The sequence below is a fragment of the Lutjanus erythropterus genome, chromosome 20, assembly GCF_056507025.1.
Source record: "Lutjanus erythropterus isolate fLutEry1 chromosome 20, fLutEry1.hap2, whole genome shotgun sequence".
Taxonomy (NCBI): domain Eukaryota; kingdom Metazoa; phylum Chordata; class Actinopteri; order Lutjaniformes; family Lutjanidae; genus Lutjanus; species Lutjanus erythropterus.
The window spans coordinates 30026917-30041272 of NC_139336.1; the positions used below are offsets into that span (position 1 = coordinate 30026917).

Genomic DNA, 14356 nt, shown 5'->3' on the forward strand with positions numbered 1-14356 from the left:
ACCTAATGTGTAAAATTGCCTCGTCTCTGAGAGAGTTGTCAAGATATTACCTTTGAAACGTTGGCTACATCCTGAAGTTGTGTGATTACGTAACAGTCCGCTGGCAGGGAGGAATTCAACTTTAAATGCTAATATAGAGTGCTGAATAGAGCATTAAAAAGTGCTGCCATCAAGCAATGCTCTGGCAGACTGACACATCGCTGACTGTGTGTCAGAGAATTCAAACGAAGTAACCCGACGATCAATTTGAGGGGACCCACCTATTCATGGCTAAATCATTATGAGGAGCCCTCGAGAGCTGTGAGTAAAAGACTCGGAAGCTTCGGATGAAGATGTTATGAAGCACTGCGATGGAGCTTTTATCCTCACTGCTTGGTTTTTCAATTAAAAAATAATTTTTATAGGGTGACAGAAGCACTGTCGGGTCATAAAACAGTCTTTACAAACCTTTACAATATTACGGTGTTTTTTTTTAGTGGCATTCACTTAGCGACACATCAACTTGACAAGTCCATGATATTGTGAAAGGCTAAAGCAGCTCCTGCGTTGCTTCTTTTACTGTAGCCTTTTGTGTGTTTCCTGCCTTGTTGCGATTGCAATCGAGACAGTGTGCAGAAGTTTTTTTTTTCTCACATTTTAGAAGTTGCTCAGTGCGAGTGTAGACACCTGTCACCAGCACCTCTCAACAAGATCCTATTCTTGCACAGAAACCATGATATTTATATCACCTTATAGCTCATGCAAACTGAGTAAAGCAATAACCGTCCAAGCAATTATCACTGTAAAGAGTTACAGTGATTTATACAGTGTTTGCAGGATAATGCACTTTGAGGGGATACATAATGTATCATACATTTTGAGCTTCATTGAAAGAGTTATCTAACATATCATTAATGGCAGGGTGTTTGTATGTGGGAGTAATAGTTTGCAGAGTGACTAAGAGCTTATGTAGGATTTAAATATACCCCTTAAAGGTTTAAATTTACAGTAAGGATCTACATCCACATGCTGTTTTTTTTTTTTTTTTCTGAGTACCTTTTCCATTTTTTTCAATCATTCCCAATGAGGATCTGCAGCAGCACGCAGCCACCAAGACATTTTTATGTGGCCACTCCAAGCACTTATTGTTGAAAATCTCTTTTCAGGCAGCCGGTCATATACATTAGAGAGTTTGCCTTTCAGTGTTTTTTCTGCTGTGCGTCAAAGAGCCAAGACTTAACTCATGAACTCAAGTCTGTGCATGAGAGCAAAGAGAAAGACACCTGTGTGTTCAGCTCTCAGTACTTTTGTGACTTCTAGCTGAATCTCTGTGGTTTTAAGTTTAGTTACCCTCCTGCGTCGCTGTTTGTACTTCCAGGTATCTGTCTTATTTTACAGTTTCATGTTCACTTTCAGTTGGATAGGAGTCGTTCTGAGTTTCTGCTTACATAAAACAAACATTTCCTGATTTTGCTGCTTTAAAATAAAAACATTTAGATAACAAAAAACTGGGGGAGTTTTATTGTGAAGAATTTATACAACATGAAATGTAGTTTTAAAGCCACTCGACTCAAGATGAGTCCGTATCATGGCGCATTAGATGAAAATGAAAGCAAGCCAATACACGTGTATGGAAAAGAACCACATGAGAGCGAGCACCTTCTGGTTGTTGCTCATAGTGAAAAAAAAAAACACAAATAGATACAAACTGATAATAAAACCAAAGGTGTGGTGCTAGACTGTGCATCAACAATGATCATAGGAGGACCTAATACTACTCCAGATTTGTGATTAAAAAAACAGTTACCAACAAGTAGGAAGCTTTGTCAAAAAAATACAACACAAGAACAACTGTGCTGCCACATTTTATATTTCTGTTTACAGTGCAGCCAAACAAACTGACAGAAATCTGATTTTGTGTTGCATACGGTAGGAGTAATTTCCCACACAGCAGCAGCACACAGTAAAGGAGTCAGTAACCTCGCTTAGAAGTCGGTGTTGTGCACCTCCTCACGTCACAGCTCACTGTGGGTTGATCCATCTTCTTCTGTTACTCCTTGCAATAGTTAAATGGATCCGCTGAAGGAAAATGCAGAAAATCTGAGTTTTCTTCTTTTGTAGACACTTTTTTTGATGAACACGCATGGTCAGCACTAACCTCGGTGACAAACACATTGCATTTTCCTTTGACTGTTTCACAATAAAAGCCACTGCGTGTCTCCCAGTTGAACACTTTTAAGCAGCGTCAGTAGAAAATGTTTGGGTTGCATTAGCAGGAACATAGTAAGTAATATAGCTGTGTTACAGTGTGAACAGTAGTGAGACAGAAATGATTGACATAAAACAGAAATACTGGATTACATAAATGCATGGTCCCCTGTGCAGGTAGGCAGTCCAGAGCATGAATAGCGGACCATGCTACCGACAATGAGAACATATAGATAGAGGTAATTATTGAATGTAAATACACTGAATGGCTTTTCGTTTTAAAAGTTGAGTCTAAAGTGCCTTGAAATATGGCGACACAAATAAAATGTAGAATTGTTCTTAATGAGTTCAGCTCATGCAGACATGGAATCTATGCTAACAAGCGGTATTTATCACAAGAGAAATGAACAAATTCAGCTAACTGATTCAGGGAGCTAATCTCATCAAACTTAGGGTTGTGGAAGTGCTTCTAATATAATTAAGTGTATTCTGTTCCCGTTTGATTTCTTCAACACTGATTTATGTTTTAGCAAGATTAAAATGCAATATCCAAAAAGCCGAAAGAGTAGCTAAAATCTTGGTTGGCTTTAGATTGTGGTGTGCGTTTGCATTTTTTTATTCATCTGTTTGTTGGTTGATTTTTTTTTTTATATTGCATTTATTGAGCGTAACTCAGATTTCAATTAGAGAAGGCTTTTAGGGATACATTATTGAGAAGATGAAGCCTTGTTTGTGCTTGATCGGATGGAGCTTTTGTTGCACACTTACTGTAATTGGGATCATCATTCATATACTAAAGTTTGCATCATTAAATATATCTGAATTCAATTTAAATCTAATTCTGAGGAAATGCTTTTAAAACTATCAGTCGGTAATTAGGAAATTACATTTCCCTCCTGTCCCCCTATAGACGAAGAAGAATTAGTTTTGTGCTTATCTCAGCGGTGTAGGAGTGTCTATGCTTTGCATACTCACACATTTTTGGTGGAAGTGTGCGCACACATATCACATCCAATCCTGATGACAGATCAACATGCACATACATGTATGTTTGATCGTGGCGTTTTAGAATGTGCATAATCCATATGGAAATAGAAGCATTCCTGTGACTGACAGAAAGAACAGATGGCGATGGAAATCACAGCTTCCGAAATAATTTGCATCGAAATGATATAGAATGAACAAATACATCAGAAAGCCTCTTTTCCTGTGCCTTTTCTCAGACAAAAAAAAAAATGCTGAATATATGAGCTGCTTGTTTTATCACAATAACATCTACATTCGTATGCAACTCTCTATGTCGACAGTTTTACTACACAAAGAAACTACTTACATGAATGCCGAATCACTGACTTTCAGTTCCTGGATATGCTAGTAGGCATTAGGCCACTGACTCGACAACAGTTTGCCTTCTTTTGCATTTCAGACAGCTGAAGAAAACCTGGTGTTTTTATCCTCGGGGCAGGGATATTTGGTTTTTTGTAGCCCTCAGAGTAACAGAGATTCCTGTAATGTCTGTCTGTGGAAATGTTTTCTTGATGTGTGTCTCAGCGGGTGCAGAAGCAAACATCACGAACATCCCCACAAATATTTTACTGAATCTTTTTTAATATTTAGGCTGTGAACTAGTCGAAAACAACAAGGCTAGAGTGATGTGCGGTTTTGCGAGTTGTACTGTTGGTTTATATAATCCCTTGTTGGACTCTATCTTTTTTTTTTTTAAGTTGGAGCATTACTCAGAGAAAAGGACCCTTGGCGATTTAAATGAAAACATACCCAGATGAGCATCACAGGACAGTGGTCGAAAAAACATAAAAAACAATCATTTTGATATTTACTGTACGTCAGAGTGAAAGCTTCTTCATCATCACACTCCTAAGATATCCATGCTATTGTACTTTTCTGTCTTCAAATTAACTTTAATGTGGATTTTTAGATGGAAGTGCTTTATTAAATATTAAAATACTCCAGTCTTGTTTAATTGCCTTAATTATGTGACAGATCAGACCACAGTGTGCACTTCCAGATGTGTGTTGTTTTCCCACAAATGCATTTGATGAGATGGAGTTGGGCTAATTAATGTGTTACCACACTGTCATTAGTAATGTTTTTTCTTTTATTATTATTATATCATTGATAGTGTGGTGGTAAGAATTTTTTGGTGTGAGCAGTTGTTTTTCCTGTCACTGTCAGGGAATTTGCACGTTGGAAGGTGAGGAACACAGCGATCGAGAGACGGGACCTGATCCGGAACCCGGTGCCACTCATGCCTGAGTTCCAGCGCAGCGTACGCTTGCTGGGCCGCAGACCCACTACTCAGCAGTTCATCGACACCATCATTAAGAAATATGGAACCCACATTCTCATCTCAGCCACCCTGGGAGGTAAGAGAGGCTCAATGGTTTCATTTGCTCGCTTTCACGCTTGATTAATTTTTTTACACACTGTTTTAAATGCCTTTTTACTCCCGGTTTAAGGTTTGTTTACATGCTTCATGTCAATGAAATTACGTTTGTGTAAGGTTTGGAAGGCTCCTTTGAGAAACCAAGTGTTGTAGGCTGCAAATATGACTTGGGTTAATCATGGTTCAAATATTACCACAGGTATTTAAATGATCATTAGGGCTGCAACATACATATAAGTGTTGTACCCAAATATATGCATCAAGGACGAGGCCCCAGCTTGTCACGGCGTGGCTCTGAAATGTTGAAGAAAAGATTCTTTCAGCTCCAAAATCTTTGGCTGGTTCAAGATGAGCTTTATCCACTGCACAGCGGAGACGGCCTCACAACACGGTGGCATAACGCTGTCTGCTGCGGCAGGGTTGTTTGTCAGGTTATGTACAGTTTTACAGGAAATCACAATAAACTCCAAAATCCACCAGACGGATGGAAAGAAGCTTCCTGAACCCAAATGTGAACTAGGTGATAAACCAGTGGGAGTGCGTCTGAGGAATGTGAAAGTCTGTGTAATTACAGTAGCAGTGGGTTCTCGACATCGAGACGGATGCAACTTGTGTTGTCAGTCGCAGATTAAAAGAGGAGGATGGGTATAGGTGTGATCAAGGGGGACAACTGGGCTCTCCACACAATACAACAACAGCTTCATTCAGAGGTATTTTAAATAATTTAAAAGGTTGACTCTCAGCAGACACACTCGAGTCAAGACAAAAACGAGGGTGACTGAAGGCAAATAACAGAAAGAATATGTAGGAGAAACTAATAAACACAAAATATACTGAGAGGATGGGGTGTGAACATCAGTAGAGCAGTGAAAGTGAGTGTGAAATATAGAGAGGTGAAGACTTGTTCCTATGGTGGGTAATAGGAGGAGGAATACTTTGGCATATCTATGCAGAAAAGTTGTGTTAAGGTACTAAACTGCTACTTCTGCATAAATGTTTAATGTGGACTGTATTCATTAACAATATGGAATATCTATAATTTTAAAGCAGATTAATTTTTCATTAAATTCAGGATCATAATGCTAAATAATACATGCTACAAACTAAAACAGGACATAACCTTTTCAAGACATTACAAACATGAAGAAATATTTCTCTACCCATTTGTACAAATAAATATCACGGATGAAACTGCAGCACCACAGTGTCCAGGATTATTCATCTGCCTGTTTGCAACAATGTCAAAAATACTCAGTGAAGCAGTTTGGGGTCAAGTTGTTCTCCCGGGTGCTGAAAAACTCTCCCACAGCAAAACTGCAGCTACATCACAAGAGGGCAGGACAAAGCAAACCAAATGACTTTCTTCTAAAGTCATATTCGGGCAAACTTGACCACGGCGAAAGGCCAGCGGACTTACTGAAGCGTTTCATGAGACATCTTTGTGCCAGAGCAGCGCTGGGATACACACGGCACGACCGAATGAGCAAATAATAGCGCTGCAGAATGAGTAGCAAGTTCGTAATCAAGTTCTTTGACAACAAAGTGCGTCTGAACATTTAGTATTTAGCCAAGCGACCGTAAGATTTGAGAGTCAATGAAAATAAACTTTGCAACTTTTTGTGGCATGCCTCACTTCACAAGTTGTCAAGAAGTTGACACCTGACATTTTTTTTGATCAATCATTGACAATTATAGGGGATGCAAGCGATAAAAAAAGGATTCAAGTTGAATCTTAGTGAAATAAAGGTCAGCACAATAGCACCAGCAGTCTCTTGTTTGTATGTTTTTCCTACATAAATCATACTCTTTCAACCTAGTTTCACTCCAGGATTTTCCACCGGCCGTCCTCTGCCCCACCTGCAGGGACTCTACGCCCCGCCAATTTAAATATATAGTGAAGGCTAGATTCAGGTGCTTTATGTGGATTTGTCAGTCGTCCGGGATTGGTGACAGGATCGACTCCACGCTGACCTAAGACACGTACCACTCTATTCTGTGCAGGTATTCCATCTCGTCTGGCTTAACAGGATTTTGCAGCTGGACAGTGACGCAAAACTTGCATCAAAGCCACGACAGTACTATCTTATATTCACAGTCGCCAAACTCCATCCACACTGAAGACATGTGGAAACATTTGATAAGTGAAAAGTCAAAACACACCGTAACATCATAAAAATAAGGTGAATTCTGACCATCTTCAGTAGTGTGGAGGCAAAGTGTGGCTGTCAGCTGGAAGGAGTCAGCCTACCAAATATACTACACAACTTTTTAATGAATACTTTTCTTCTATGACAAGTGATTAGTCTGTACAGTATCTAAATCAGTACATACGCAGCATCTTATGCATGTGGAAGATACTTACATCAACCAAATGTGCATTTTTTGCTAAAGACAGGGGCGTATTTACTCATTTTGGGGCTGAAGGCTAACACATGGGGCCCTCTACATAACTTATTTCCCCTTTTTTTCAATCCTTCAATAAATAAAACTATAATAAATAAACTTTAATTTTTATTCATAGTGCGGAGGATGAATTCTAAAGAAGCTTTTCTTTAGTGTGGTGGTACGGTGGCAGATACTGTGTCATCCCACTACCTCTATTTCAGCACCGCTGGGGTAGCTTCGCCTCATTTTTTAACAGCCTATACATGACCCTGCTCAGCTATTTGTTTACAGGAGCTAGCTCTGAGACACTCACAATGATGCCATTTTAGCGTATGTCTTTTTAGAAAGACGTGAAATTACAAACAAACAAATAAAAACTTTCTTAGCCAAAAGTTTATGAGCCATTTTATGCGGCCCTTGCTAGCTTGGTGCCCAGGGCACCTGCCACCCTCAGCATTATGGTAAATCACTCTCTGGCTGAAGAGCACAAGTTGAAGGAAACATTATGAAAATACAGATGTGATGACCCAGGTGATCCGTATTAAAATGTAAGGTTGACTGTTGCATAATATTTTTAACTCTGCACACATATCCAGTGGCTATTTCGGCTCCTGACCAGTCGAGGGCCATTCATCCAAAATCAAAACTGACATTTTCCCACAGGATATATGAAGGGTTTGCAACCCTAAAACGCTTTCAGTGTATGTTGACCTCCTGCTAGAACTCAGAGAAATTTTCACTCAGCCTTGTTTACTGCCCCAAGCAACATGCAAACAGGAACATGAGGTGTTTAGTAGTTTGACTTTTTACGTCCGCGCAATGTTGTTATTCCAAAATAGGTAGGTGGACCGATTATGATAATGGGCCGATTTCAGGAGACTTAGAAAGAAATTCATCTTCTGAAACGTCCACATTAATGGAGAAGGATCTGTCAGCAAAGCTTTGATTTTATTCACAACCCCAAGACCATTACAGCCAGATATATGGTAACTGCATTTTAATGTACATGCCAGATTTAACCTAAAGATAATCTTCTTCATAAACATTTGTACTTATGGACCTTTCACAGAACTGGGTAAGGATGATTGTCATATGGTTTGGCATGATTTATCTATAAGCACTGACTTACTAAAGATGGATAACCGGAATGCGAAACACATTTCAGGTAACCTATAGAGAAGCGCTCTCAGAAATTACCATGTACAGAAAAAAAAAGTTGTTATTTTATAAACTCTGTTTTCAAGGCCTTCTATTTTTATCTGACAATAATAAACCATTCCCCTGCCAATCTTGCAATTGTAAGCAAATATGTTTGTAAAGTCACTTCAAATTCCAAAAGCTTGCTATAGAAAAAAAAAAAAAAGAAGAATAAATGGCTCTAATGGATGACGTCAGTATTTTGGATATGCCTCCCAAAATAAAAGTTAAGCACCCCTGCTGTCCAAGTCTAAATATACCAAATGGCATCTCCCTTGAATCTCTTATCTTATCTCGAGCTCTGAGAGACGCATGAAGGCAGCTAACCGTGATTACTTTGCCAATTGCATTTCAAAGATATAATTAGCAAGATAATCCGCTCTTTCACCCAAACCCTGTATTATATAATTGTATGCATGAAACATTGCCAAGAAGTCGCTCCAGTTGTGCAAAACGATGTCGCTGTGTAATCTCATAATCAAATGCCTTTGAGAAATATCCATGATACTTTTGTCATGTTTTTTTCTCTCCTTATTAACACTGCATACACATACTTGGATTTTTAAACTTAACACGTTCTACACTCAAAAAAAAAATCATACAGGAATTTAGTAGAATCTTTTCTCGTGAACCTAAATATACAAGTTTATTTATTCGAGTTAGGATTTCAAGTATTTATTTTCAAAAGACTACAGAACTTATAAACATTAGTTCCACTAACTTGAATACACTGTACAGAGTCCAATCAACTCATTAAATTAAGTTTCAAAAGAAACACAATCAACATATTAGCAGACTTCCCAGCATGCATTGTTTGAGAGTAAAAGGAAATCGAATTACAATGTATCTTGGTTTTATTTAGGTATATTTATTTAAACATTTAGCAAAATATATAAAAATGCTATGCTAAATTTGGCAGGCATCTAATGAACCTATAAAAAATGCATAGATGCTTTTTTTTTAGTTTTGAGTCAGATGTATGGTTTCAAATCAACAGTACAGTACAACCCACATTTTAGACAAGTCAACTTCAAAGTTTCCATTCGTCCAACTCAATTATTTGTTTTACCCAAAAGTAAAATGCTGCTTCTTAACAACCTGATATCATGGTGTCACGAAAAGTATTTTCTTAAGTAACCTTAGTGTCTTTTTTCACTTTGGTCAATATAAAGAATATAAATGCTAATGTTAGCATTAGTCAACATTAGCTTTAGCAATAGTTTTATTCAGTGACAACTCAGTTTAACCAGTTTGGGCGGACCATTTTATATCTAACACAATACATTATTTGATCACAGAATGTAATTTTGTCTTGCGTTAGACTTAACTGTCTTTATGAGTCACCAGGAGGAAATGGTGGCTCAACTGCAGGGACGTCATGATGTCGGATATACAAAAGAGAAACTTAACACACAGAAATAAGAATAGCAGCTTAAGGGAACAGGATGTAATTTGAAGTTGTTATAATCTGCAGAAATAGGCTGCCATCACTAAGGAGAAGGCTGATCCGGCCCTTATTGTCCAGTCATTTTGTCTAATTACAGAACATATTCAAACAGTTTTTGTGTGTCAGCACCAGTCTTTCAGCCAGAACCACTGATGCACTGAGGAGAAATCTGATAGGAGACTTGTTTCATTTTATTTTTATTTCTTTTGCAGTCCACTTAATGCCAAACAGTGGGCTTTAATAATTTAGCTAAACTGTGCAGAGAAATATCAGGTGTAAAGGGTTAGAGTTGCAATATCGCATGCACCACACTGTAAGGTGATTCATGTTGAGAGACTAATTTTGGAAATTGGAAATACAATATCGGACTGAAACATTATATGATGGTAAAATGTAATTAAGCGTGTCCAAGCTGGGACGAAGGACACTGCCACCAATTCACCAGGTGGCTAAAATGGTCACAGAAACAATCACAGTATTGTTTTCAACCGCAGCATCCTTCTTATTCTCATCATATTGCATCACCTTTCCTTCCTCTTTCTCTTTACATTTCTAGCCTTTTATTATGATTTAACCTCTGGCTTCTCTTCTCTACATCCGAGTTATCAGCATGTTATATTTAACCTTGAGGCCGTTTTATTTCGAGTTATGGGTCAGCACACTCTTATGTCAATCTTGGGATTGCCTATTAAAGACCACAGTTATATGAGCCGATAAATGTTCACACCAGGCTGGTGATAAAGCACGAAGAACAGGCTCTTTCTCTTTAGCCACCTACACTTGGTGGTCTCAAGAGTCATTATACACTTCAGAGGGAAGAAGCGAATTCCTTCTAATCTCACACGCAACTTAGAGTTGAGTGGTCAAGTCTAAAGAGCCCCATTATAGGTCTCCTCCCCTGAACTGAATAGAAATGGTTACAATGCATACGCACAAAAGCTGTTATGTCACCTTGCTTTTTTTTCTTTTTTCTCCTTATGAGCATTCTGGTTGTGCAACGCAGAAAATGGACATCATTATGGTGACCTTCACTTCCTGGAATAGTGAAATAGCTCTGAAAATGCTCACCTTTATGGACATATATGAGAAGCATCATATTTGATAAGAGAAAAGCCATCTTACATTTTATCTTATTTTATTGTAATTTTTTCAATATCTCACTAAAATTAATCTTGATAGCGGCTTGAAACTGAAGTGACAAATACACAGTCACATGCATTTCACTCTACAAAACATTTCAGTTGCTAGTGTGCTTCAAAATGGCTCATATGACTCTTTCGAAACCTCTTACGCAGGTGTTTTCTCATCTGGCGCCCCTTCAGTTAAAGATACCCTGTTGAGCATCTACGCAGTAGTGGAGTGGGCCCATTTGTTTGTATTGTGCACATGCAAAGCCAAGGATGCACAATGTTGCACAGTCCTGGTTGCATTTTCATGGCATTCTGCTAACCGACATGCACCCACAAAGGTAGTGAAGGATATAATTTTAATTAAAGTGTTATAATTTTACTTATATAACACTTTTAAAGACATAGTTTACTAAGTGCTTTGACAGGCAAAGCAAAGCAGGATACCCAGAGGCTAAGCCAAAACAGTAAAGGTCAATAAAAAGCAAGACAAAATGTAGATAAAATTAAAACAGAGCAAAGGGCCAAGACTGCAAGCTGGCACGCACTGATGTAAACAATGCATAATTCAGAAAATTAAATTAACAGCTTTGGAAATGTCATGAGGAACCAAAAAGCACTCAACACATTTGTCAGACCTCAAGGATCCACATGAAAAAAAAAATCAACAGGGTACCTTTAAGAAGTGGTCAAATAAACTTAAATTACATGGTTAAAGAAAGAGCATTGGATTATAATTGTTATCTACTCACCCTCGCGCCGAATGAAGGTCAAGTTTAGTTTTTTAGTCCACACTGTTTTCCTCCAGCAGTGTTTTGCGGACGAACAAAATAAACCCAGACTTTCAATTGGCATGAGGGTGGGTAGATAATGTCTGAATTTTGAGTGATGAACTATCCCTTTGAGGATTGGGGAAATGTGGCCTTCAAAGAAACATTAAAGGACCAGTGTGTAGGACTTAGCAGCATTTATAGCAGTTAGCTTGGAGACTGCAAACACCTCATCCCATTATCAGCTTCCAAGTGCGCAGGAGAGCCTATATTAGCAGTGAAACTTACAGAAAATGCAAAACACCCTGTCTAAAGCCAGTGTTTGGTTTGTCTCCTATCTCCTCTGTAGATATAACGGGCCCTTTCTAAGGTAACAAAGATCTCTGTAAATCTTATATACTGGACCTTTAAACTACTTGGTTAGAGAAAGAACATGCTTGAAGTGTGAGGAAAGTCCTCCAAAGACACAAATACTAACATGTTGTGGTAAGGAGAGAAATAACACAATCTCTTCTAAATCACTTCTTATGTCCAGCCATCCACACTTTTCTCTTCAATAAGACTTTGTAACACAGTAAAAGATGAGCTCATTTGCAAAAACATTCTTAAAATTAATAAAGCAATACCAGTCTGATTGATATTCCCTTCAGCGCAGCACTAAAAAAAAAAAAAAAATTGATTTAGGAAAATTAAAATTTTTGATGTATCCTATCAAAACAACTAAGCACCAGTTTGATTGATATTCCCTAGGGGCACAAAAAACAAACAGTAATAAAAAATGTAATTTCGGAAAATAAATCAAACTGGGGACATCTGTTATTGGAAATGAACCCTTCTGCCGGTGACTGAACAACTGATCACTGATGCTGTTTTTCCTCATTTATAACCCCATCCTTTATCCCACCTTTAAAACGTAAAACCTAAGTTTAGGACAGTATTACCACTGGATTCTACAAATAAAATGCAACCCTTTCCCCCCTCAATTTATTTATTTGTTTATTTTTTTTGTATTTTATTGTCCCTTGGCTTCTTTTCATGGCAGAAACAATGGTGCCTGGAAGCGCTGGGCAGCAACACCCATGCAGCACTTGGAGAACAAAAAACTGTTTGTGACAATACCCTTTGTTTTTGTCTGGATTCATGGAGACACTTTCTACTGAATATAAAGGCTTAAATTTTCTGTTGCCTGAGGAGGAGTATTGGCCCAGGGTGCAGCGAGAAAATGACTCACTAATTGTGCTGTGGTTATTACACTTAAAAGATTAATCAGATTTTATAGGTTAAAGGAATGTTTAGGGAGCTGATCATATTTGATTTATTTAGAAATAATATAACAATGACAGTAATAATAATGATAATACTTATTTTAACTAAAAATTGGGTCATGCTAATTAAAAACTTTAGCTCTCGGAGTTAGTAAATGTTTGTTAACAGTGTACTGTAGTAATGGCAGGTTAAGCTCTGTGCTAACAAGCATTTAAGAGAGCAGGATTGTCAATTTCTTTAAACACCACTGACAGCGTCTGCTGAAGACGTCTTGGGAAATAATTACCAATTACCTGCTGCCTTTCTACTGTTTTAACATTTCAACTTCCACATACCACCTGAAGCTGAGTTTCTGGCATACGCGGTTTCTTTAAAGGAGGCATCAAGGGATGCGTGTTTTGAAGTGCAACATATGACCCGACTGCATCCCGGGTGCACACTGCGCGTGGGAGACTTGAAGTTTGAACAGAGCAAACACATTTCAGACTCACCAACAAAAGACACCACCAGTGTGAGTCGAACGCTCCAGAATTTAACAGAGGTTCTGAGACCGAGACTGGAAAACGCTTCAAAACAGTTTGACATAGATGCTTAACATCGCTGGTTTGCCTGCAGCTACTAAGAACAATACTGTAGGTGGAGTATGTTTATTGACAAAGGAATCAAAACTTCTGGTTTCAAAGGCGTTGGAATGGTGACAGAATCACTGCTGTCTATAAGGCTGTGTATCAGTGTTAGTGGAAGGTGTTGCTATCGGTGAAAGTGTGAAGAAGAGATTTGCATTTCGCTAAAGCTGCTGCGAGGGGCATATTTCACCACATCTGTCGTTCCCACTCCCTCATATGTTCAAAATCAGTTTTCGTCCTTGAGAGAGAGCGCTGCCGTTTCACCATGGATTCTGCCTGTGTTTGTACGGAGAGGTTGAGGGCATTCGAGTTGAGACAGAGAAGATATGAAAGTGTTTGTGAGAGCGTAGGAAGACAAACCAGACAGCTGAATTCACTATCACTACATTTTTTGAAAAGGTCATTGTCCTGCACACTGCGCTAAAGAGGGCAAAAAAACCACCCCCAACTCCTAACGGGATAGTTCGGATTATTTTAAGTGGGGTTGTGTGAGGTTCTTATCAATTGTCAGTGTAATGCCCACAGTAGATAGCAGTCAACGCACAGAAGAAGCTGAGCAATCTGTTAGCAACTGCTATGGACAGGGTCAGCAGCAAAAGGTATTTTAGCCACCTAAATTAAGCCTATTTTGCTCTCTCCAAACACACCAGGCCACATTGACAAAATCAATAATTTTACCCTGCAGAACATGGGGGTTGCTGGTCTTCTGCTGCCTCAATCGATTAGTTTGTTTGAGTTACTTATGTGACTTTGGTGTTTTAAAAGATAAGTTAGGATTCACCAAAGTCACTCAATAACACAAACTAACCAACAGACTGAGGCAGCAGCAGACCAGCAACTTCTGTTTTCTGCAAGGTAAAATTAGCAATTTTGCTCATGGAGTTTGGTTGGTTTGGAGAGTGAGATTTGGCTTATAAAACAGCAGCTTCCTGTTGTAAACGAGGCTG

At 38.6% G+C, this 14356-nt stretch overlaps 1 protein-coding gene across 1 annotated transcript in view; it reads left to right on the forward strand.

The window, feature by feature from the left end:
* The window catches only part of brinp1 (bone morphogenetic protein/retinoic acid inducible neural-specific 1), a 159144-nt gene that overhangs the window by 70000 nt on the left and 74788 nt on the right, over window positions 1-14356 (forward strand). Inside the window, exon 3 of the mRNA XM_084745831.1 lies at window positions 4381-4571. Within this exon, the coding sequence (XP_084601957.1) occupies window positions 4381-4571 (191 nt within the window). The remainder of the gene's footprint in view (window positions 1-4380; window positions 4572-14356) is intronic.